Source organism: Dermochelys coriacea, chromosome 14 (genome assembly GCF_009764565.3).
Source record: "Dermochelys coriacea isolate rDerCor1 chromosome 14, rDerCor1.pri.v4, whole genome shotgun sequence".
Lineage (NCBI taxonomy): Eukaryota > Metazoa > Chordata > Testudines > Dermochelyidae > Dermochelys > Dermochelys coriacea.
Genome location: NC_050081.1, coordinates 26,252,944 through 26,279,046, shown reverse-complemented (window position 1 = coordinate 26,279,046; position 26,103 = coordinate 26,252,944). Strand labels below are relative to the sequence as shown.

General features: G+C 51.0%; 1 protein-coding gene across 12 annotated transcripts in view; it reads right to left on the bottom strand.

The window, feature by feature from the left end:
* Positions 1–282: 282 nt before the first annotated feature.
* Positions 283–26,103, bottom strand: part of MYOCD (myocardin) — a 480,210-nt gene continuing 454,389 nt past the window's right edge. For 5 of the 12 annotated variants that reach the window (XM_043496455.1, XM_038371459.2, XM_038371454.2 and 2 more), the window contains 7 exons: positions 24,187–24,312; positions 18,289–18,533; positions 17,556–17,709; positions 15,006–15,959; positions 8,821–8,934; positions 6,788–6,845; positions 283–3,029 (listed from right to left, as the gene is read on the bottom strand). In XM_043496455.1, coding sequence (XP_043352390.1) covers positions 2,470–3,029; positions 6,788–6,845; positions 8,821–8,934; positions 15,006–15,959; positions 17,556–17,709; positions 18,289–18,533; positions 24,187–24,312 — 2,211 coding nt within the window. In that variant the 3' untranslated portion in view covers positions 283–2,469. The remainder of the gene's footprint in view (positions 3,030–6,787; positions 6,846–8,820; positions 8,935–15,005; positions 15,960–17,555; positions 17,710–18,288; positions 18,534–24,186; positions 24,313–26,103) is intronic. The other 7 variants (XM_043496456.1, XM_038371455.2, XM_043496457.1 and 4 more) reach the window with 4 other exon arrangements.

Here is a 26,103-nt window from a genome sequence, read left to right as displayed (position 1 = left end):
TCTGGGGTCCTAGGCTGTGAAGCTGGTGGTTAGAGAGCCTGTGTGTAACTGCAGCTGGGTGTGTCCCTATGTGTGAATGCTGGTGAAAGTGCAGGCTGGAGGGCTTTGCAGCTTGTCACCACAGCACAGTGTGAGAGGGAGCCCAGGCTGGTAAGTCAAAGGGCTTAGTCGTACCTCAGTTCCAGGTGGCACCCCAGGGAGAACCTGTCACAAACTGTACACTGAATTCAGTAGCTGTCCTTGTCCCAGCTGAGCAAAATGAAGCAGCAATCTGAGAGCAGAGAGAGTGACAAGACAAGAGGGTATTTAATAATGAAGGTGTCGTTGGTAACATAGCTGAGGAAACGTGTCTGTTTACAAGTTTTAAGTTGACAGCATCACTTTAAATAAGGAAATACATTTGTCGAGAGGAGAAAACTATCTGGGAAGCCCTGTACATTTAGGCAGTGCAGCAGCTAAACTACTCTGGATTCAAGTGCTATTAAAATTCACCATGGAATGGTTTCTAAAATCTCTCACTTATAAAAAAAGAAATTCTTTTAACAAATTGCAACTTGTGATTGTTCTAGCTACCAGTGTCTGGTGAACATTTGTACAATAGAAAAGTGGTGCTTTAAATAGTGACTTAAAAAAGCTACTAACATGTTTTTTATACAACATGCAACAACATAATACCTCATCAACTGAGGCCAAAGAGGGCTGCAGAGACTCCTCCTCAGGCTCCAACAAATCTTCAGCAAGTTGCCCACATGGGAGTGTCCCTCCCACAGTCCCTTTGCATTGGGCTCTTCCCCAAATGACTGCATGGCCAGTGTGCTGCCCTTCCAGTAACACAAATATTAAATACATGCGGGCTGTAAATATTTTAACAATCTTTGTCAGCAACAATATTTACTTTTGCAGAACAGCTGACAGGCAATTCCTAAAAAAAGTAGATGCATCCCTAAAACAGTAGACATCAGATTCTTTGATGGAAGCCAAATGGTGACAAGATGGCCCTTTCTCACCAGGGAGCCCAGTGAACAATATTGCACCGTGATTCAGAGGAGAAAGGCAGGTGGTTTCCTACCGCAGCCAGAGCTGCAGCAAAGCATCCATCTCTGCTGAACTGGGAAGAACAAGCTCCTCTAGCCTTGTGGATTCACAGCTGTTCTCTGGATGACCTTGCTCTGAGCCAAGCAACTGGTGGGGCAGCAGTAAACTCAGAAAAGGGAAGGAGAGATGTGTGAAGGGGAGAGGGATGGCAGGGAGGAGGGCTGGCATAGGGAGCATAGCACAAGCAGATGGTCACACAAACTCCAGCCACAATTAAGGGCCTGTTCTGACCCATTGCATTTCTTGGGGAACACACAGGAGGGGCTATTTATTGCAATTGAATTTCTGTGGCTCTCCCCTACCCTCAGGGTTCCCTGCAAGTTCAGGGTTGAGGAGAGGTTCGTCCTCAGGTTTCTTATACTGCAGAGAAAAGTGCAAGGGATCCCCCCCCAGAGCTTCTGTTTGTTTACTTCCTGATTCAACATACTCCTTGTCCCCTGCTGGAGACATATTTGTACCATACCAGTTACTTATACCACATCAGTAGGAAATTAACAGCTCTGTCAGTGCATCAGGTTCTTTCAGTAGCTCTATGAGCAACCTGAGCAGCTTGAGTCAGGCATCAGGACATCTGTGGTGTGGACTTCTTTGAGGTTAAATTATAAAATGTAACTGTGCAGCATGGAACATGCCTTGGCTTTCACTCACTAAAAGTGACCGTATGAGATGTGCTCACATGAGTTCTGGCACATTTCTGACATGGCATAACTCACCGCCCTTGACTGGATAGCAGCTGTCTGTGCTATGGGGACTTTGCTTCAAAACCATTTTTGATCAATGACTAATTGGAATGGAGACTGGAAGCAGAGCGAGGTGGACCTGGCTGTACAGTGCAGTGTGTTTTGTCACTGTGGTGGGCAGAGGTGGGCAGAGAGCATGGCACTAGTTACCCACAATACTTCTGACCAAACTGGGCCTTTCTCCATGGCTAAGATGTGCCGTGCAGTATTTCTTAAAGGAGATGAGGCAGCTTTAGGTAGCAATGCCTTGGACCCTGTTCTGGATGCTTTCATGCTTCCTCCCAGGTGAGATCTCTTTTCGACACAATATGTCACGAGCTACTCCAGTTCTCATGTGAATGGCTGCTAAAACTGAAAAAGTATAAAAAATGTTTTAGAGAAGTCTAATTTTTAAAAGGCATCAATAGCCACATAGGTGTGAAAAATAAAGGCTCAGCGTCATTGTGCTGACAATTCTTAGTCACTGAAAAAGGACAGGAATTATGTATTGGGAAAAATACTCCAGTTTCCCCTGACTGGTTCGCACATTAGCCCTTTGGGCCAGGACTCAGTTCCTGATGGTTCTATTGTTTAATGAAAGGACTTGTGGTTGGCTGCTTTTGCTGTACATTCCCATCTGTAGTGCCACCACCTTTCACCACTGCTGTAAGTGAAGGTCCATGGTGGTGTTTAAGCTGAGATCAGTAACATCTAGGAAATCTATATTGAAGAGGCTGGGCCCGGTGGTAGTGAAAGAGCCAAAGCCAGTGGCTGAGCTAGGTGGGGTGAGATCCAGCCATTCCATCGTTTCCCAGGGCGATTCAGTGAAACTCATTTGTAAACCGGAGCCTTCAGCGGAGGAGGGTGATAGCTGGGTCTCCATGGGCGAGAGAGGAATCTCCTGGGATGTCAGAAGTTCATCTGCAACTTTGCTGGAAAACCCATCGATCAGCCCTTCAAAGTGAGACTCCTCACTGCCCATTTTCAGGAGGGGGATCTCGCTGACCTTTCCCAGGGGACTCTGGGAATTTAATAAGACTTCGAGGTGAGTGTCATTGCTGCCTGTGCAGTGGTCAAATGAGAGTTGGGCTGAGGAAACATGTTCAAATGGAGCAGAGGCCTTTGGAAGTGAAGTGCTGGTGTTCCCTGAAGACACCGTTATCTGAGGTACTTTTTGGAGGCAGGAACGATCTTCTTTGGCAATGGCTGGCATTTCTGTTTGCAAAAGGAAATGGAGAGATTAGACCCATGCCATGTAACTGCCTGAGCCATCTGCACTGGCCACATGCTTTGACTACCTGCTTTCCCTCAGAGCATACCCCACCGTTTTGCTCCACTCAGGGTTCCCCCAACCTTATCAGTGCAAAAACGGACATCTTCCAACAAGACCTCCTTCCTCCCTGCACCATTTACCCCACACACACACTTCACATCCATCCACCGGCTCCCTTTTCTCCAGCTTATCAAACACAAATTGCCTGTCTTCAGTTGCAAGGCTCTTCCTGGCTTAGCCCTGTACTACTTATCCTCTTATCTGCAGTCATGCTGCCGCCAAGGATGCCAGCCTACATTGCCCATGAGTTTGATTTTCCAATACATGCCCCTGTGCATGGGAGGAGTTCCCCAGAGACATCTGAAAACCCATCACACTGTCCTCCTTCAACTGCGTCTTTGCAACAACCCTCTGCTAAGAGACCCAGTTAGCTCTCAGCCGTGCTGGGACAGAGAGTGCACTGGGACTGTTGCTGTTGAAATCGATCAGCATGGTCTCACTGGTGAAAGGAAAGCCAGCCCCAGGGTATGTGGAGAAAGTGTGGCACCGAGTGGATGGCCCAACTGACTCTCAGGCTCGGGGTGACTCAGGATCAGAATGTTGCTCTGACCCTTTGTAAACAGGACATCTGGGTCCTTGGCTTTCTTGTCAAATCATCCCAAAACCCTGGTTTGTCCATGTCATACAGTACAGCTAGTACCAGCCCTCAACTGCTCAGCTTCCAAAGTCACCACAAGGCCTACTCATGGAACGCTATAATCAGCAATGCCCGAGAACGCGGAGCCAGCCCATCTAAGGAGCGAGTGACAGGAGATGCTTTTAAAGCTTGATTACCTAGTATGGAAGCCAACCGATAGCTAAGCATCAATGATGCTTTCCCGATAGGCACTGGCATACGGACAGGGTACAGACAATGGCCCTATAGGCCATCATCAGAGCAGATAATGCATCTTTGTAGCTCATAGGTGTGGGCAAGGGGCATAATTAGTGTTCCCCAAAGGGATGGGCCTAGGCAATGCTTTGCCTAGACATGGCCATGGTAAATGAGTGTGGGGAATGGGCACTGTGTGACTCAAAAGCCATTAGTGGTTCACTACTCTGTGTCAGCAATAACTGCCAGACCTGACAGAGTCATTGTAACCAGCACATGGCTGGCATAGTATTTATCTCTAAAGACTGTCATATGATGTATCAAATGAAAGCTTACATTCTACTGGTCAGCATAAGCATCATGAGATGTCTGTACAGGTGTTCTTCAAGAAGTTGTATGTATGTGCTAAAAATAGGTTTACACTAGGTAACCGGGCAGGGTTGATAACAGAGGTTCTCCCAGACAAAGGAATGTTGCTTTACCTGGCTGCATAAGTCTCAGATGTAAAGCAAGCCTAAGTCAATGGGAATTACATTTGCATCGGAGGCAAACGGGACGAACATGTTAACAGGCTAAGAAAGCTGCATGGCTTCAGCTCCCGGGAGAGGAAACAGCAGAGGAGAAGACCTTTATCTGGGGGGACACTTCCAAAGGATACAATGCCAAGGCTTACTGGACTGTAAGAAGGGTGTCCCCCTCTGTTGAGCAAAAAGGACAGCACTTTTTGTATCCATTAAAGCTGGATCCTGGCCCTGGTGACTGGTGATGCTGAGAGGTTGTTTTAGATAAGCTGCTTATCTGAGACCAACATTTTCACCTGCTAAAGTTATGTTTGTCTATTAGAAGTGTGTTACACTCTGTTTTATTTGTAACCATTTCTGTGTTCGTTACTCTTCTTTATATCATTGAAATCTCGATCTTTTTTAATAAACCTCTCTTTGTTAGATCATATGAAGAGCTCTGGGCTGTAATACTATCAAAGCATGAATTCTTAGTTGGAGATAGTAAACTCGGTATAATTTCTGTGAGTGGCCAATGGCGGGGCTGAGGGCTCAGGAACTGCAGTGCACCAAGTGTTACCTGTAAGGCAAAGTAAGGGCTGCCAGAGCACCGAGAAGTTTGTTTGGGATGGGGGTAGTGACTTAGCACCAGCAAATCTCTCTCTAGCTGGAGCAGAGGGATCACACAGTGACTAACAGCTCTGGGCCCCCTGAGAAAGCATCACAGGATCATTGTTCTCTGTGGGGAACGGGCACAGACAGAGCTCTCTAGGGAATGGGCGTGGGCGCTGCTCTCTCTCTCTAGGGAACGGGCACAGGTGATGCTCTCTTTCTAGGGAACAGGCGTGGGTGGTGCTCTCTAGAGAATGGGTGCGGGTGGTGCTCCTCTCTAGGGAACGGGCGCGGGCAGTGCTCACTCTCTAGGAAATGGGCATGGGCAATGCTCTCTCTCTAGGGAACGGGCACGGGTGATGCTCTCTCTCTAGGGAATGGCCGTGGCTGGTGCTCTCTAGAGAACGGGCACGAGTGGTGCTCTCTCTCAAGGGAATGGGCGGGTGGTGCTCTCTCTCTAGGGAATGGGCATGGGCGATGCTCTCTCTCTAGAGAATGAGCACGGGCGGTGCTCTCTCTCTAGGGAATGGGGACGGGGGATGCTCTCTCTCTCTAGGGAACAGGTGCGGGCTGTGCTCTCTCTCTAGGGAATGGGCGCAGACGGTGCTCTCTCTAGGGAATGGGCATAGGTGGTGCTCTCTCTTTAGGGAATGGCACAGGCAATGCTCTCTAGGGAAATGGGTGCGGGTGATGCATCTCTCTCTAGGGAACGGGCGTGGGTGGCGTTCTCTAGAGAACAGGTGCGGGTGGTGCTCTCTCTCAAGGGAATGGACAGGGGCGGAGCTCCTCTCTACGGAATGGGCATGGGTGGTGCTCTCTCTCTAGGGAACGGGCATGGGCGGTGCTCTCTCTATAGGGAATAGGCAGCGGGCGTTGCTCTCTCTCTAGGGAATGGGCTCGGGTGATGCTCTCTCTCTGGAGAACGGGCATGGGTGGTGCTCTCTCTCAAGGGAATGGTCAGCGGGGTGATGCCTTCTCTCTAGGGAACGGGCGTGGGTGGGCTCTCTAGAGAACAGGCACGGGTAGTGCTCTCTCTCAAGGGATATGGACAGGGGCGGAGCGCTCTATACGGAATGGGCATGGGTGATGCTCTCTCTCTAGGGAATGGGCGTGGGTGGTGCTCTCTAGAGAACGGGCTGCGGGCGGTGCTCTCTCTCTAGGGAACGGGCGCGGGTGGTGCTCTCTCTAGGGAATGGGTGCGGGTGGTGCTCTCTCTCTCTAGGGAATAGGTGAGGGCGGTGCTCTCTTCTAGGGAATGGGCATGGGCGGTGCTCTCTCTCTAGGGAATTGGCACAGGTGATGCTCTCTCTCAAGGGAATGGGCACGGGCGGTGCTCTCTCTAGGGAATGGGCACGGGCGGTGCTCTCTCTACGGAACGGGCCACGGGTGATGCTCTCTTTCTAGGGAACGGGTATAGCTGATAACCACAGGACAAGCTCTCCACAGGAAAGTGGTTACAGTAATGCAAATGAGGATTGTTAAAAGGAAAGCTCCCCAGCAGTTGTGGACATGTGCCAGGGCGCCTCCAGAGTACTGCTCCACTTGTGTAATGGAAAACAAAGCTTAAAAACAGCCTCAGCCGTTCCTTTCTCAGGAAAGCCAATGCAAGATGTCAGCCTCAAAGAGGCTGCTCCAATGGGCTCTCACGGTCATGATGGCACTGAGCATGCTTTTTCCAGCAAGGGCACTGTGTTTAAGGTATCAAATCTCTGCCTACCTCCACTCTCAATCAGCACATCCAGGAGCTCGTCCATTTGCTGACTTCGAGTCATCTGCTGCAGCAAAACACCACAAGAGGAGAGCAGGGGGTTAGAAGTGGTTTCTCAGGCCAGGGGCCAGAGCACAAGATGCAGCTTTGCTAGTCCTAGAGTGCTGGAAAGGTGAGATCCCATGCTATGCTGAAGAGTATGCTGAAACCCCAACACGTGACCGGGATTGGCATCCAGAGACTCTCCATGCAGTGTGGATGTGCTTGGCTCCCGATTTCCTAATTTGCTGTGGCTAGTGAGCAATGAGCTGGTCTCTGTCCCCTCCCTGCAGGTAGAACTGAGCTCATAGGCTCCATGGTCGCTGCACAGCCGTCTATTACAACCATTTAAATCAGCCTCTGCTTTGCAGCTGGGCTTCAGGAGCCTGAGGACCAAGTTGGGTGCACACAGCCTCCTTGGGACTCCTGTGCCCAGCACACCCAATGCTTACCCCAACAAGATGCCTGCTCCCCCGTGCCCTCATCCCTCTGCTGTCCAGCCAAGCCTTGCTGATGAAATGCACTTTCCCTGTTGTTTCCTTTGATTTAAATAGAAAATGACTCCTTGTCCCCCAGCCATTATATGCCAATATTAGTGCTATCCAATGGCCCACATGGGATGAGTTTGGTGGTCTCAGTCTAGTTACCAATGGAACTACTATCCACCATCACAGCTGGCATTAAGTGGCACCCTGTTTGCAGTCTCATGAGATGCCAGGGATGAAACGGACTATGGAGACTGAGCTACCCCCTCCACCTCAGGCACAAGGCTGAGGCACTCTGGCAGGGGGCAGAGCAGGCCAAGCTTGTACTTGCTCTGGGTCTAACTACAGGAGCCAAGATTTTCCAGAGTGACTAGTGATTTGGTGTGCCCAAGCCGGGACACTTCAAAGGGGCCAAGTTTCCAAACAGTGTTGAGAGCCCCAACCCCTTGGAGCTCACATCCATTTGAGGTGTCTCAGCTTGGGCACCAAAAACGGGAGCTCTCTGTATCACTAGCCCCTTCTGCTCTGCTGACCAGGGCATCAGTCTGCAGAGCTGTCAGCCTAGCACCTTCACCAGCACAGTATTCAAGTCAAATCAAGTCTGATGCTTTTTCTGTCACACGGAGACAATAGTTAGCAACTAATGCCTGGATGCACAACAGGGGTTAGGCAGCTAAGGCTCAGTTTCTGGACCACTGCAATGCACAAAACTCCAGCTGCTCCCATAGGTGCCTAGGGTTATTCAGCGCCTAACGGTTTGCAGTAAAAGTTCCCTAGTGCTTGTGTTCCTGCTGCTGGGCATGTGCACCTGGCCTCTTGTGGGCATCCGGGTGCTGAACTCCCGCCTACGCCCGGAGCAAATTCACGAACTGGGGGAAGAGCGGTACTTGGCCCGCTAAGTCACATGTGGGGCCCCATCGACAGGCACACTCAGAGGCTACTCACCTCTACTGGTCGGCCCTCAGGTGAGCTCACACAAAAGAAGACCCCCTTCAGGTAGCAGTAGGACTTGACCCGGTGGGAGAGTTTTCCACATCCCTGGTAAGGCCCCTAACCACTAGGCTGACAGTTCTGGGATTATCATTGTTCTCCTTCCCTCTGGGATTCTTGCTGACAGCACAGGCACCTACTGCCAAGAGAGCGTTTGCACCTACCTCTGACCATGTAGCCCTGTCATTGGCCTCTCCCACTGGCTAGCTCATGCCTAGTGTGCTGGCTTTTGTGGATTGCAGTCTAAGGCACCTCACTCTCCCCATTCAATGGACAGGGAACCTGGGCACCCAACTCAGGCTTTGTGGATCACAGTGATCTTCTAGGCACCTAATGCCTTTTGTGCACTTAGGCCTAAAATGTCAGTTCAAGCTATTTCTCGTACACATCAAATGTGCCTGCTTCACTCACAGACCAGGCGATGTGCTGTAATCGCCACAGCTACTACTTCCATAAAACTCAATCAGAACAGAACAAGATCAAAATGGTAAAACCTATTCCTGTAGAAAATAAAAACCATGCAGTTACCTGCTTCACTGCATCCGCATAGGATGGAGGCTGCTTTACCTCCGAGAGGGCTGGGCTTGACTTACAAAAACTTGGGGATGGAATAGAAAACTTTTGACCTGCCTGCGTAGCCATCTGCGTGGGGGAAATATAGGGAAATGTAATCAATCCACAGGCAAAGGTTATGCTCCTCTCTGCCTTTCTTGCTACCTTTATTTGGGGCCCAAGCCGCCTCTCACCCCAGTGTAAACCAGAAGTAACTCCACTGGAGTCAATGGTATTACACCAGTGCCAAACCAGACTAAGTGAGGGAAAAATCAAGCCTGGGGGTAGGACAGATGGATTCAGGAGACTAATTATGAGTTCCCCTAGCTATGAGGAAACCATTCAGATCTGTCTGTATGCACAGTTCCTGTGCATTTTACATGAGGTGACCCTGAGCAGTTTGTCTTTCAGCACCCCTGTTCAGCTCAGCTCTGAACGTTCCTACACCAGAACAAGAGGAAGAGCAAAAATAGGCAAAATAATATGCTGGTGAAAAATATTGGCCAAACATAGACCAGCAAGGTCCCAAAGATACTGTGTACTGTGCATGAACCCGCCTTTCCTGCCCTTATCTCCCTTCTCACAGCAGCCCTGGCTGATCCTGACCAGGTCTTATGCTAATCAGTGCAATGCTTGTTTGTTGACACCCAACCCAAATTCTATTGTATGACTCAATTGTCTGAATCACTGGACAATCCTCCAGCTAGGAGATGCAGTAACCCCATCACTCATCTCTACTGCCCCTTGTCAAAGGGTCTCTAGAGGCACAGTGGGTCAATTCTCTGGACCTTCTCTGAAGATCTGGTTTACATGGGTTAGGGCATCCTTGCAAAACTGTCATACTTGACCCCCCCTCAGCCTGAAATCTCCTGCCCTTCACTTCTGATGATCATGGAAAAACTGACTCTGTTTTAAATGTCTCAATTACTCGCCCTTAGTAAGTGGTGAGAAGAATACTGTGAGGCCGGATTAAGCCACAAGGGAATGAGTTGCACGGTCTTATCCTGCAGTCTTTCTAATCCCACCCATTTCACCCATTTCTGTTTTCAGAAAACAGACGCAGAGCATTTACAGAACCAGTGGTGTCTTCTGCTTAGAATGGGCTCACACACTGCCCTAGCAGGAATCTTCCAACTCAAAGATGAGTTTCTTGGTAGAGGTTCTGAGGGAAACTTGCTAGAACACCTGCTTATTTTGTACTGGGTTCTTGCCAATGAATGTGACTGACTAGCATTCTGCAGCCTGTTATACAGCAGGCCAGACAACATAACAATGGTCCCTTCCGGCCTTAAAGTCTATGAATCTGTGAAAAGATTAGCTACCAACCCCCTCCCTGCAGATAACAAATTCCTTTCCCTTTCCTTCTACTTTGCTCCAAGACTGCTCTGCCCCTGCTGGCTGGCTCTGTCTCCCCTGTTCCCATGGTGTTATCATGGCAAGGTGCAGCATAACTGTAGCAGGCAGCGTTATTTCTGGGAGTGTTGATTAGTGTGGGAGTGATGCACACATATCCCAGCAGCAGCAGCTGGAGCTCCTTCTTCACCAGGATTCTCAGTGACCCATCAACACCCCGAATGGGAACCCAGAGGAATGGCTCAGATCCATCACACAGTGAGCACAGGTCATTAATGCTGCTCTGTCATACACACCCTCCTCAGGTGAGGACCCCCAGCAATTGTGTGACATCCCAGTTGGAGATCTGAGAGGCAGCCCCAGCTGGGAAGGACTTACGCCAAGCACAGTTAGGCTCAGAACCTTCCCAATGGCCTCGCTCACATCAGGGCAGAGGAGGGGGTTGCTGTGGAACAGGGCGCTGAGAAGACAGAAGAGCTGCCCTGGTTATAGGGTGTTTATAGGTTTGTTTATAGGTGGGCCTGGGTTATGGTGTCTGATTTTTATTCACGTGAGGAGAATGTGGCCAGAGACTGGAACTGCAGAGGTAGGGTGAGGTGCCTCCCACGGCACCTGATATGCAGCCCCAGCCTCTCTCCACCCACCCTGTCAAATGGTGTCAATTGAAATTTTGGGCATGCAAATGTTCCATGCCCCCAAATGCTGACGTCTGCACATGCAATTCAGGAGAGTCAGGCACTCCTAATTCACACACCCAGCTGGGCATGCAGAGTTGACCTGAGTGCAAGCACAAGAGGCCCTGAAATAAAGGCGATGATTAGAGGCCACTTTGGAAATTAAAATGGTGACACTGTGCCCCTGCTCCCTGTGTCATGACTCTCCTTCTCCCCAGGGTACAACCCGGCCCCATGTGTCATTCCCCCTGCTGCTCCCCAGGGTATGACCTGGCCCCCTGTGCCATTCCCCCTGCTGCTCCCCAGGGTACGACCTGGCCCCCTGTGCCATTCCCCCTCCTGCTCCCCAGGGTACAACCAAGCCCCCTGTGCCATGACCCTGCTGCTCCCCAGGGTACAACCCAGTCCCTTGTGCCATTCCCCCTGCTGCTCCCCAGGGTATGACCCGGCCCCCTGTGCCATTCCCCCTGCTGCTCTCCAGGGTACAACCCAGCTCCCTGTGCCATCACCCTGCTGCTCTCCAGGATATAACCCAGCCCCCTGTGCCATGACCCTGCTGCTCCCCAGGGTACAACTCAACTCCCTGTGCCATGATCCTGCTGCTCCCCAGGGTACAACCCAGCTCCCTGTGCCATTCCCCCTGCTGCTCTCCAGGGTACAACCCAGCCCCCTGTGCCATGACCCTGCTGCTCCCTGTGGTACAATCCTGTGTGATGGAGCTACAAAGACGAGGACTACAACTCCCCATGGCACATACCCTCCCCCAGGCCAGGTAAGGGGACAGAGCTGTTTGTGGAACTGGCTGTGACTGCTGGACATCACAGCTGGGTGCAGGTCTGTGTAGAGTGCAGAGTGGCCTAATGAGAGTCACGAACGAAGCCTGGCTTGGTAACCCCCAAATGCTTATTTGCTGGAATAGAGACTGGATGGATAGAGACTGGAATAGAGACTGGATGGCTTTAAAAGCCCCATTCATGCACTGCTATTGCTCAGTTTGAACTGTAACAGTTTAAGCCTCTGTACCTGGGTATTTGCACCTTTGCCCCTTCCCTGCCATCCTAGTAAAACCCTTTCCCTTAGCCACTTGCCCGAGTGGGTATGGGACCCTCCAAGGCCTAGCTGCTGAAACACCTATAGTGCTTGCCTCCAAGCTGGCAGGCTACTGGCACCCTAGGAGTTTTGGGTACAGAGGAACCCCAATAATTACACCTGCTCCCTGGCTGTAACTCTATTGCTCTCCACAGTACAACCCTGCTCCCTGTGACACCCCACAATATTGCCCTGATCCTGCTGTCTGTGTCACCTCCTATATTACCCCACTCCCACTGCCTATGTCACCCCTTCCAGTACCCAGCTCCCACTGTTTGTGCCACCACCCAAATTACTGCCCCCTCCTGTGCCCTGTGTCACCCACAACAGTCTCCTGCTCCCTTTGCAAACTGCATAGTTTCTCCCTCCCACTGCCAGTCACTCCCAGTGCCCTGCTCCCAGAGTCATCCCCCAGAATGCCCTGCTTCCCTCCGTCACCCCAGAACGCCCCCTCCCCCTGCCTGTGTCACCTCCAGAGCGTCCTCTCCTCCCTGCCTGTCACCCCCAGAGTGCCCCCTCCCTGGCTAAGTCACCCCCACAGCGCACCCTCACCCTGCTTGTGCCACTGCCACAGGGCCCCCTCTCCCTGGCTGTGTCACCCCCACAACTTCCCCTCCCCTGTCTGTCACCCCCAAAGGGCCTCATGGGTGGCGTGTAATGGAGGCTGGGGGAGCCTAAGCCTCCGTTAATGCTTCCTGCCACAGCCATGGGGCCAGGACCCAGCAGGGCTCAGAGCTCCTCTGGCTAGCCAGGACTTGGGGTGGCTCAGGCAGAGCATTCAGGGAGGTTTGGGCAGATGGGCAGGGACTTGGGGTGGCTCAGGTGGGCAGGTCAGCACTCGGGGCAGGGCAGGCCAACCATCTGGGGCTCCTCCGGTCGCGGTGGGTGGCTTGGGGCTCCTCTGGCCCTGGTGGGCTAGAGTGAGGGGGCCTTGGGAGGATGGGGCAGGACAGGGGGCTAGCCTCCCTGAACGGGGGGGTTCACAGAGAGCCCCCTCCCACCCGCCTGTCACCCCCACAGCTTCCTCCTCCCCACCTGTCACCCCCACAGGTCCCCTACCCTGCTAGCATTACCCCCACAGTGGCCCTCCCACCTGTCAGTCCACAGCACCCCCTGCCCTGTGTCACACCCACAGTGCATCCCTTCCCATCGCCCCCACAGTGGCCCTCCCCCACCTGTCACACACACAGTGCCCCCCTTCCCCCGTGTCACTCCCACAGCACCCCCAGCTCTTGCAATGTTTTTACTGTTACAGGATTGGCTGGTATGGGAGCCATCTGTGATGAGCCCACCTTCTTGGGGTGAGCAACCAATCAGATCTGCTGCAGGCAGAGCCCCCTCCCTCTCCCCTCAGCAGCCAGAGCCATTCTCACAGGAAGGGAGCCCGAGATAAAGAACCCAGCTGCTCCAGGTGGCCCTGCCCCTCCTGCCCTGCCCCCTGTGAGCAACAGAGAAGGGAGGGTTCCTCTTCCCCTCCCTCTGCCTTGCAGCTCTCGCCTGGGTCAGGGCAGAGGGGGATGAGGGGCACCTGGAGCTCCCTAGCCTGGAACTGGGAGAGGGGACCCTGCTGCAGCCCCCAGGCCTGGAAGAGGCAAGACCCATAGAAGGAGCAGAGAGGGGCTGAAGTCTGGGTTGGGGCTGTCGCGGGGACAGCATTCATTGCTGGGCAGGGACGGGCAGTGTAGGGTGAGAGCTCCTGCAGCAGGGATCAGAACCCACTCCCCCATGCAGCTGGGGGCACTGGCAGCACTGATTGTCATCCCCCCCGGGGAATAGCAGGGGAGCAACAACACACGACAAACCAAATACACAGCATCAGCACTGTGAATGGCTCAGGGGTTGGGGCTGACTCACAATTTCTGATCCCTGGAGGTCAGCAATGGTGTGCAGTCTCCCCTGACAGAGCCGGCGCTGAGTATAAGTAGACTAAGCAATTGCTTAGGGCCCAAAGCAGCTCAAGTGCCCCCCATTTGCTTTTTTAGTATGTGTTGTGCGAGTGGCCCCCCAAAATATTCCTGTTTAGGGCCCCCTGGATTTGGATAAGCAACCCCCAAAGCAACTGTACTGCCTGTACCCCCAGATTCCCAGAGCTGCCCTCCTTTTCCTGGGCTGTACTGCTGCTACCCATGTTGCTCCTGTGATTTAGTTCCTAGCTGTCCCTCGATTGTGAGCAGCTCTGTGAACACATCTAGTGTCACCAGGGTCTTGGCAAACTCACTGGAGCTGGTCACTGCATGTGCTCAGGATTTGGCCCTTCCAGCTACTCTGACCTCAGCCTGTGTGGTGGAGGCACAAAGGAGGCAGCTTGCATGGAGTGGTGGCTGTGTTTGGGCACAACCTGTGCAAACACCCAGGCTTTTGGGTGATGAGCTCTCCCTGGCATTCCTGCTGCTCTCTTCCTGGGTGCCAAGGAAGTCAGTATGCCAGGTGGCTCAGGCTGGAGAGGAGCACACGGGACTCCTGACCTGTGGCACTGCTTTGTGTAGAGTCACAAAGATGCAGCCTACAGCTTGGTGAGGGGAGACGGAGCAGATGCTACTCCATTCACTACTGCCCTACTTTGAGCATGCTAGCCCTGTTTCTCCTGGGATAGAACCCTTGGCTCTGCCTGGAGAACTCCCATTTGCACATGCGCTTTAAGCCTGGACTCCCATGCTGCAAGCCAAAGACTGTTCTGTGCGTGCCCGAGCTGTAAGGGAAAACCCAGTCTGTTTTGTGCAGCCCTATTGTGCTCACATGGGCCAGTTTACAATTCTGCCACAGAAGAAACTGTTGAGTGATACATTTTAGGGGCAGCTGCACATCCTGCTTCCAGGCAGGACAGGGAGCAAGGATATGGAAGTGCTGCAGGACAGGCTGTTCCTCTGGTGTTCCAGGGTTATCAGAGTCAGGGCACATTGGAGAGCTCATGGAATGGCCTGTGCCCAACCTCATTCCCAGGCCAGAGAGATTTGGATAAACAATCCCCAAAGCAACCTTTAATACCAGTGCAATTTCCATCGAGATAGGACAGAATGGCATTAGCTTTGTGCATTCCCCACTTACCGGTGCTGGGCGAAGTCGATTGCTGGCCTGTGGGGAAACACTGCGCCCTTCTCCCTGAGAGCCAGGGGACACAGAGAGAAGGTAATGGCTGTTGGGGGATGGTGGCAGACTGATATGCTGTGGGCTCTTTGCAGTCCCAAGTGGAGAATGCTGTGGAGAGCACTGTGGGCTTAGAAACGTGGAGGAGGTGATGGTGCTCTGGCCCGCTGACTCCATGCAAAGACTGTTTACAATGTGAGGCAGTTGCGGTGTCCCACAGTTACTTAGTTTATCCAAGCTGTTGGCTTGGGCTTTCAAGGCAGTTTGTTTTGATGAGAATGGACAGCTGGATACTGTGTTTTCTTGCTTGATAGGAACACCGAAGAAATGCTGGGTGGGTGGCTGTTTCTCCTCCAGGCCATTGTTCCTTTTTCGCTTCTGGAGTTGCATCCGCAGCTCTTCCACCTGTCTCTGCTCTTGTTGCAGCTTCCACGTCAGTTCATTGATGACCTTCTGTTTTTCCACCAGCATCTTGTCTTTCTCTGTGTCGATCCCTTCCAGTTCCAACTGGATGCTCCCTCCATTCATGCTGCCCATTAGGCTTTCTTCAGCACTGCCATGCACAGGGGATGGTTGGAGACCAAACTGTGGAGAAGTCATTGGTCCATCGTTGAATGTGTCTGGTAAGGAGCCACTGACGGAAAGGTCAGAGGATGCTGGGGAGATGGGTGGGGAGGAGCTGGTGCTACCAAACTGATAGAAGCTGCCGGATAGCATGCTGGCGGAGGGCTGTGACTGGTAGCTTGACAGTGTGTTTGTTGGGGTGACTGGAAAGGTGACCGTTGTTATTTCATTGAAGTTTGGCACCACACTTCCACTGCAGTCTTGGAAGGGCCGTAGACGCTCCATCAGTGCAGTTTTCGTACCGGATACGGGGAGGCCTCTTATTCGGAGCTGCTGCCTCAGTTCTGACACCTAGAAGCAGAGCCAACGATTTAGTGACAGTCACTTCCAGCACCTCCCCTCACTGTCATACTCCTTACACGCTTGTGGGGAAATACCCTGCTGTGGATATTTTCAGCAGTGAGAGTTCTCCTGGCCTCCTGCCTGATGGGACTGAGCCCCACCCCTCACTGTTACTCACAGTCACTAGAAGCACCATACACAGCCTAACAGCCTCATTGTGTCCCAGCAGAGGAAATACATTCCTACTTCCAGCAGCCAGAGCTGCTATAAGTGGAGAGATGGAGCTGTGAATGGGTAATGTGGATAGCAGTGCTCCTAGGGAGGTAATTCTCATGGAACGTAGGCTGACACAGTGGGGCTTGGTGTCCCTGCTAGCAGCTGGCCCTCCTATAGAGGTTTGTGGGTCTGGTACTGTCATGAGTTAACAGGCCAGTTAGCTAACAGAAGCTCATGCTTTTAGATCCATATGGCTCAGGTTCAGGCCTCCCAGATGACTCAGACAGGACTTCATTACACACATGCTCCACTTGCTAATCCTTATTCATGTCTCTGAATAATAAGGATTATTTTACACATCCTGATTCCGCAAGAGACTGGTCTGGGACTTTAATCATGTTTGAGTTTAAGTAACAAAACCTGAAAGAATTGTGTGTGTAAATGACCCACATCAATTAAAATATTTATGCCTGTATCTGTAATTTTCACTCCATGCAACTGAAGAAGTGGGTTTTTTACCACGAAAGCTTATGCCCAAATAAATCTGTTAGTCTTTAAGGTGCCACCGGACTCCTCGCTGTTTTTATCAATCTAGCGTGAGTCTTTATTCCCCACCCTTTCCCCTCAGGGGCTGGTCTATATAAGAGTTAGTGACTCAGCAACAGCTTCTAGCTACAGGACTAGTCCTTAAATTCAGGCAGCAAGAGCTCATGCTTTTCAAATCATAAGTTCCTGGATTTGTTCCCCACAGACAGCTCCTCAAGGAGTTACCACTTTGGGTTCTCCTGCAAACATTTTGCACAGCTCTGACCACCAGCCTCAATCTGATGGCAATTAGGGGATTCCTGCACAGCTGCAATAGCATGTTCTCTAGTACCACTGGTTTCAGAGTAGCAGCCGTGTTAGTCTGTATTCTCAAAAAGAAAAGGAGTACTTGTGGCACCTTAGAGACTAACAAATTTATTAGAGCATAAGCTTTCGTGAGCTACAGCTCACTTCATCGGATGCATTTGGTGGAAAAAAAAACGTTTTTTTTTTCCACCAAATGCATCCGATGAAGTGAGCTGTAGCTCACGAAAGCTTATGCTCTAATAAATTTGTTAGTCTCTAAGGTGCCACAAGTACTCCTTTTCTTTTCTAGTACCACTGCGTCATTTGTCTCGTGACAAATCAGAACATTTTGTGAAACATAAAGGCACTTAGCTCTTCTCCATGCCTTGTATATTTTGCTGCATTCTCTTGCTCTATAACATGCAAGTTTAGGTTCCAACCAGCTCATCACTGTTACCTTGGGATGCCTGATAGTCTTCAAAGCATTTTCACTGTAAGGTACAGTGTCGCTAGACACTATCTCTATTAACGAATGATTAATGGGAGGTTTGCACTCACTTTCAGATCATCCAGGTTGGAAGGGAGAGGGCCTGGTTTGATAGAAGAAACACAGGTCTGTCCGGAAAAAGTGGTTTTCACTGGGGAAAGGGGCATGTTGGTGACTGGAGTTGATGAAGAGTTTGAACTTTTGACCATTTGCTCACTTGGTTGCCTGAAATGACAAAGGAGAGATTTTTGGTAACAGTGTCCAGTTTTTGCCACCTTCACTAATAGAAAATGGGACTTACTTATGGAAGGGTGGCCAAAGAACAGCCCCTGCCCATCTAAAATATGATTTAACTTCTACATCATAGCTGCTTTCTTCTTCACTTTAGAGGGGTGCCCCAAGGTCCCTGTATATAATGCTCCATCTAAAGGTGATTCTAAAGAACATTGGAGACACTATAGCAGGGCATGGGGAGCCCCAGGAAGGAGTGAAGCAAGAGCCTGCAGAGTTCATGGGAGGGGCTGCAGAGAGAGGACTGAAGATGCTTATCTTTCCTTGTCCATTTTTGGGGGGATCAAAGGAGGCCTTATGTGGCTGTCATCCCTCCATCTGGCCAATCAGAATAAGGCTTTGGATGTGACCAGGGCAACATTTTCAAACTGTGCTTCCAGATCCCTGCTATGCTGCACCAACAGGCACCATAAGCATAGAGGAGGGACCTGCAGGAGAGCCTAGAAAGCCCCCCAAAACATCTAAGTCTCAGTCTACTGTGCAGACGTTGTTCTTTACAGGCTGCTGACTCACTTGTGCTGTGCTTGGTGGATTCCAGGGTAGCTGAAGTGCTGCTGCTGCTGCTGACTGAGGATTTGTAGCTGCAGGAAGAGCTGCTGCTGTTGGAGGAGTCTAGCATAGGCTGAGTCCATGGGCGGAGGAGACTTCTCCGCTTTCTGGTCAGGTGGAATGTACTGGTGATACTTCAGCTTCTTCACCTTTGGCTTGGTGTCCTTGGGCTTTTTGTGGCGGTTCTTGCTATCGCTGGACGATTTTGACTGCATGTCATACAGAGAAAAGAACAGGAATTATCTGAGAAATCAGGTCCTGAGCTGGAGTTGGCTAAGTGATGACATTCACATTTATGAATTTAGAGACCTAGAACCAGAGGACGGGAATGTCCGTACTCCTGTGGACATTCTGCGCCAAAAATTTAAAAATTCTACACCAAAAAATTAAAAATTATGTGCACATTATTTTAAAATTCTACAAGTTTTATTTGTCAAGGCCTGGGCCTGCCCCAGAAACATCCTGGGGCCCTACCCCTCTGCGCCAGGCGCACCAGGTGTGGGGCAGGTAGGCTCAACAAGGCAGGATCCAAGCATGTAGGGGCTCAGTGTGGGAGGATCCAGGTGTGGGGTGAGAGGATTCTGTGTGGGACAATCTGTGTGCAGGCAGCTTGATGGGGGGGTCTAGCTGTGGGGGGATCTGGATGCACACAGGCTCGTTGGGGGTGTTCCAGGTGCAGCGGCAACGGGACTCTGCAGGGGCTTCCAGGTGAAGGTGGTTGGGTCTCAGCAGAGGGGTTTGGGTGTGGGGGAGTGGGGCTTGGTGGGGTGGGGGTCTGGGTACAGGTAGTTGGGGGTCTGGATGTGGGGGCTCAGGTTGGTGCAGAGACTGGGGCATCATGGTGGGGGTTTGAGTGGAGGGAGCTCAGTGGGTGGTGGTTTGGGTGCAGGGGTGGGGGTCCAGAGGCAGAGGGTCTGTGTGAAGGGGGGTTCCAGATGCAGGGGTTGAGGTTCAGTGGGGTAGGGTTCAGGTATGGAGGGCTAGGGGAGTTCTGGATGTACATGGTAAGGCTTGGCAGGGGGGTCTGAGTATGGGAGGTCTGGATGCATGGGGGTTGGGTGGATGGGGGAGCAGCTGCCTGTACAATGACCCCTCCCCGCACAGTTGAGAAGCGAGGGGGCAGGAAGCAGGGGAGGATGCTGAGCTTCCTGCAGCTGGGGGTGGGTCTGACACAGCCCCAGACACTCCTTGCAGGGGAAGAGGAAGTCCTGTCTTCTCCTGCTTCCAGCCCAAATGGGACTAGCATCAGATCCTGGCTCAGGGTAGAAGCCATTGGCTGGGGTGTCCCCAGCCCCGTGGTGATTTAGCTCTCTGCCAGCTGCTCCGGTGCAATGAAATGATGTACCTGCTGTGCTAGGGAGTGGTGCGTGACTGCTTCCCTTTGCTTCTCTGTCAGAAAGTTATTTTTTCTGCAGGAAAGCAAAGAAATCTGGGGGAGACATGAATTCTGCGCATGAGCAGTGGTGCAGAATTTCCCTAGGAGTAATGTCCTGAGCCCACCACTATCACCTGATCCTAATGGTGAGCCCCAAGTGATCCTTCCTCTCCAGGGCTCTGTCTACATGCCAAGGCCCCAAATCTGGAGACCACTCCTGTCTCTAAGTGACAATCACCAAAGTGACGCACCTGCTTCCAGTCATACCAGATGTACCAATAGTATCCAAGGAGCTTCCCTTTTATCTTGAATTTTGCATTCCTAGTTTGTATTCTTTTCCCTCTTTGTGTAGCTGGTGGGGCTATCTAATACTCAGAACCTAGAGAATTGCCTACATTGAGACTATGTCAGAATTCAATATCCAGGGCTTCTCGCAGGGCACAATTCCACTCCTTGACCTTCATGGTGGCTCTTAAATGGGATCCACTAGGGAGTTCCATTCATGCAGGGAGAGCAGCACACCAGACCTGCGGACTCCTGTGCAGAGCAGGACAATAATTGGGGTTTTCACTCTTTTGATTTTAATGCTTCCATTAAAAAATCCCAGTGTGCAATTACCTAGATCATTAAAGTCAATGGAAAATGAGGGGACCTGCAGCAAACTAAGCAGAGATAGTCCCCCTTGTCTTTCCTGAATGAGCAAACAAGTTTTATACCAGGCTTTGCAGTCACTTGGGCATTGGGGATTACAGACTGATTTACAGACTGAATTAGTGCATTTCATTGTACTATAGAGATAACACGTGCACCAAGGACCTGGTTAACTTTTACTAAGTTGCATTTCTCTGGTTAAAGTTCGGCTCTCAGGTCAGCATGGCAGATTGTGACTCTGATATTCTGCTTCCTTTCCATTTCTGGACCTCCCAGTGGGTGTCCACTAATCATGTTGCATTGGGAGATCTGCCCATGCATGACAGCAGAATAGAATTGAGGGTGTCAGAGGAGTATTATGACTTAATAACATCCTCTCTTCTCACAGCTGGTTGTTCAAAAGGCCTAAATCCTGCTCAGAGATACAGGGTGGGTGAGGCAATATCTTTTATTGGACCAACTTCTGTTGGTGAAAGAGACAAGCTTTTGAGCTACACAGAGCTCTTTTTTCATGTCTAATCTAATATCTTGGGACTGACATAGCTACAACAACATTGCATAAATCCTGCTCAGTGAGGCACCAAAAGCTGCTCTCTCTAAAGCAACTAAAATCCTCATCTGAGGCCAGTCCTCTTACTCATCTACTCAATTACATTGATTAGCCTAATTCAATGTACTGCTGGGGAACTGAGAAGTCACACTCACTACGGACTGTGCTGCTTTGAGTGCGAGGAGCCCAGCCCTCTAATGCACTGTATTGAACTCCTCTGTGTGACCCTGAGGCTTGGCATGCAGATAACTCTAATAAAACAATGACCATGATATTGAGATCCCAGCATCAAGGGGTGAGTGGTCTTTCAAGGCAGCAATGTGTGCTGTGAGACATGTCCTGGGCAGTGGGAACAAGGGGAGTGTTTATGCAAACTTTTCCAGGTGATCCCTGCCTGAGAACAAGATAAGCATAGGCTCAATCTGGACAAGACAGAGGTGGTTCTAGTAGGTAGCATCTGGAGAGAATCTCAGGACTGATGGTCTGGATGGAGGAGCACTGTACATCTTTTATCCTTATGTGAGGTTCACCACGTAGAGCACTTCTGGAGCAGGGATTTCTCCTACACTCCCAGCTGGTGGAGGTGACCAGAAGGGCCTGTTTATGGTTGGTGTGGTGATGGTGGCTGGTATCTCTATAGACTGCAGTCCCTTCAGCATGGGGGTCCCCTCAAAGACCACTCAGAACCTTGTCCTGCTGCAGAATGTGGCTGCCTGCTTTCTCGGTATTGCTGGGCAAAATAAGGACATTTTGCCTGCCGTTCAGAGCCCACATGGATTCCTTGCTTACTTCTGGGTATTGGCATTGATCTTTAAAGCTCACTTGCCCAGAACCTCCCTTTCAAATCTCCCCCTACACCCTCCTCTTCAATCAGCCTCCCGTCTCTTCTGCTCATCAAGAATCTTCACATCATCACACTAGGAGCTGCTGGCCCATATCCTACCTTGCATTTGTTTCCTTGTCAAGCTCTTCAGGATGGGGGGGCTGAGCCAGTCTGTCCCATGGCCTGGGTCCTAGCTGCTCCCTCCCTCCCTCCCTCTGCACTGGCTCAGAAGCCACAAACAGACAATGCACTCTCATTTACGGAGCCAAGAGTTGCGTATCTGGAGGCTGGGTGGGGACAGAGCATTTTCTGGGGTTTGCCAGCTCCTGAAGTGCCAGACTGAGTCTCTGTGGGTATGTCTGCACTGCACAAGCCCCTTCCACCGCCATACAAATCAGTCTGACTTGGTCAGCAAGCACCTGGCTTCTAGGACCCTGTTGGAGATGGGTCAGTGCCTGAGTCCTGCTGAGAGACAGGGTCCAGCAATTGTAAACCCAGATTTAAAATGCAGCGTGGACGCTCTAGCATTGGCTTGGAAACACCAAGCCCATAAGCCCGGATCCCACAAACCTGGGCTTCATCTGTAGTGCAGACATACCCAAGGGGGCCCTACCAAAAGAACTACAACTATAATGGCTACCAGAGATTTCTGACCCCATTTCCCAGCATGCATTGAGCTAGGGTGGGGACAGAAGGAACCCTGCTGGGCCAAGAGGGAGACTTTCGCATGGGGTGATCTGGACCAAGCAGTCCATGGACCAATGACAAGTGGGCGCTGCATAGCCCCTAGCAGGGGACAGCCTGACTCAGAGAAACAGCAGAAGTTTGGTTTTGGTTTGGAAGCTGGGTGTCCCTGCTGAGCTGCCGTTCCTCCCACAGAGCATTCGGCTCTGCTGTGAGATTAAGATTAAGTCTGCTAGATTTAAGGAGCTTGGCTTGTTTAGCCTAACTAAAAGAAGGTTGAGGGGAGATATGATTGCTCTCTATAAATATATCAGAGGGATAAATACAGGAGAGGGAGAAGAATTATTTCAGCTCAGCACCAATGTGGACACAAGAACAAATGGGTATAAACTGGCCACCAGGAAGTTTAGACTTGAAATCAGACGAAGGTTTTTAACCGTCAGAGGAGTGAAGTTTTGGAATAGCCTTCCAAGGGAAGCAGTGGGGGCAAAAGATCTATCTGGTTTTAAGATTCTACTCGATAAGTTTATGGAGGAGATGGTATGATGGGATAATGGGATTTTGGTAAGTAATTGATCTTTAAATATTCAGGGTAAATAGGCCAAATCCCCTGAGATGGGATATTAGATGGATGGGATCTGAGTTACTATAGAAAATTCTTTCCTGGGTATCTGGCTGGTGAATCTTGCCCATATGCTCAGGGTTTAGCTGATCGCCATATTTGGGGTCGGGAAGGAATTTCCTCCAGGGCAGATTGGAGAGGCCCTGGAGGTTTTTCGCCTTCCTCTGTAGTATGGGGCATGGTTGACTTGAGGGAGGCTTCTCTGCTCCTTGAAGTCTTTGAACCATGATTTAAGGACTTCAATAGCTCAGACATGGGTGAGGTTTTTCATAGGAGTGGGTGGGTGAGATTCTGTGGCCTGCGCTGTGCAGGAGGTCGGACTAGATGATCAGAATGGTCCCTTCTGACCTTAGTATCTATGAATCTATGAATCTATGAGATCTAGCTGCATGGATCTGGCAGCTCCAGCCCTGCCGTGACAGCATCCTGCAAAGAGGTCTGGCCTGGCGACCAAGAGCGAGCTGAGACTCAAGGAGGATCCCAGGCCAGGGAGCAGTGAGCCTGGTAGAATTGGGAAAGGGTCCTGACCCTTCCAGGGGTGAAAAATAAAATCAGAGGACTTTTATTTAAGCCAGTCAGTGCCACAATGCTGCAGTGCTCCACCTTGGGACTCAGCCTTGGCATACTATTGGCCTGAGATGGTGCCAGGGGAAGGAGCCAGAGCAGGGGAGGAACTGGGAGTTTGTTATTCTGTTATTTTGGGAGTGTCATTCCTTTGCATGGCCCAGTGAGGAGTCACCTTGGGTGAAGACACCAGGTGCCAGAAAAGAACCCATGACCCAGCCCAGCCCACATGAGTAGAGGGGAGAAGCCACTCTAATATTAGTGATAACAAGCACCAGAGAGAGAGAGAAGGGAGGAGGCGTAAGCCACACCTTGCAGGAGAGGCTATCTATCTATATCTATCTATCTATCATGACTGTAATATTCTACAATTGTGTGAAATGTGCATTAGTATCAAAATCCCCTCTTCCTATGGACAGCAGCACTTTCTGAAGAGACACATAGGTGCCTATGCAGCCTTGGGGCAGGGTTTCATTACTGTGGGTTGAAACTGGCTGGTAAAGTGCATTAAGAAAATGTAGCTAAACTTTAATCAGCATAACTCAGCTAGCTGTGTTGTCATTCTTCACAAGGCGACGGGGTAGATACGTTACCTTCACCACCGCAGGCACCAGGAGGGGTGGGCTCTGCTGGCCATTCACCTGCTTTGGGCTTTCACACTGGCTCTTTTGCACTGATGTCAGGTCAGTCACATTGTTTTCAGAGCTGTGGGAATGATCCTGGAATCAAGAATCAGTCGCCATTAGCATGTGGCACCTAATGTCCAGGAATATAGGAAGCAGCATTAAGAAACCTTGTCATGTGTGGAAAAACGTTCCCTCTCTAGTCATGGAGCCAGCACTCTAAGTGGGCGTGAGCCTCCCAGCGGTCTGTGGCTGATTGGCACACTGTTGTTGGGGATCCTTCTGAACATGCACTAGCTGCCTGCCTCAGGGCAGAGCATGTGCGGGCTGCAGCGATGGCTTTGCAGCTTCTGGAGCTATCACATCTAAGGTGGGGCTATCCTTCGAGCCAGGGATATCGTTTCCAGCTCAGGTAGATATATTCACACTAACTCGCCAGAAACCAAAGTGTAGTCGCGGCAGTGGAAGTGGCGGGAGGGGCTAGCCACCCTGAGTATGTACCTAGCATCTCAGACGGATCATACTCGGGATGACTAGCCCCTTCCTCTACCCGTGCTGCTGCAGCTACACTGCTATGGTTAGCTCTGTAGCTGCCTCCAAGCTAGCATGGGTATCACACCTCCAGCTTGCGGTGCAGCCAGACCTGAAGTGCTGAACCCGAGAGGCCGGCAGAGGCCCTTGGTCCTGCACTAATGAGAGTGCTGCTGCACAGCCACCAGTTACCTCCAGTGCTCCTCGTACCAGAAGTGAGTGCTAAGCCTGGATCTCACCACTGAGAGTGGTGTCTCCTTGGGCACTCCCATTCTCTGCCCATACTCCAGCCTTGGGAGTAAGGGGGAGCGTGGACGAGACCTGAGACCTCCCCTGCTCGGTGTCAAACCTCATTCACTACCCACACGCAGCCTCTGCACCAGGGCTAGTCTGTACTTGGGCAGCTGTAGGTATCATGCTGCCAGCAATTAAACACTCCAGCGCCACGAGAACTGACGGATTCTGTTCCTCAGGACTATTTACATCACCCAAGCCACCAAAACCCAGTTTACAAAGATTCCTCTGTCAAACAGAGGAAACAAACTAAGAGACAGGATGAAATCTTGCTCCTAACTGGAACCCTGCAGTCATCGCCCTCATGGGATATCCCACACAGGCAGCTTGCATGTGCAATTGTATCCATCTTTTCCTAGAAGCTTGTTTGGAATACAGTGATTTCTCAGTGCAAGTCAGAACAAACCTTCCTGATGCCCTGCCTTGGTTTATATGTGTCTCACACCAATAGCGTTTCATCAGGCCAATACAATTAGATAAACCAAATGGACAATCATTTGGCTACCTGCCATAAGTGCTTGGAAAATTGAGGTACCCGATGCCAAGTACGCTGTGTAACAAAGACATTGGAATGGAGAAGAGTTGCCTAGCCAAGAATCCGTCACTGGCAGGTTAACAATATCTCAGGATCTTTTGCAGAACACCCCAGTGCTCCCTGGGACGACCAGAGACTGATATGCCCCTGCTTTCCCCTGCCTGCAGCCTGTGCACTCAGAGTGGGTCCTGCCCGGGGATTTTGCACTAGCCCATACTTCACAAGTGGATTTAAAGAGAAAGCACGTTTATTTTTTCAGGATCCTGAGTCTGGGTCCCCATTTGTCTCATTAAGTCACTGTCAGAGCAAGTTCCCTGGGGACCCTGGGCAAGGCTCATGAAATTGTCACCTGGAGGCTGGCCGTTCCCCATGGAGGTTGACAGGGGATGCATGCACATAGCATGGCCTGCAGCTTCATCCCCACAGCAGCTGCTGACCCTTCCTCCCAGGCAGCAGCCTCTGTGTGGCTCCCGGAGTGGCCTGCAGTCCCCCATTTTCATGGAGTTGATCACCTTCAAAGGTATTAA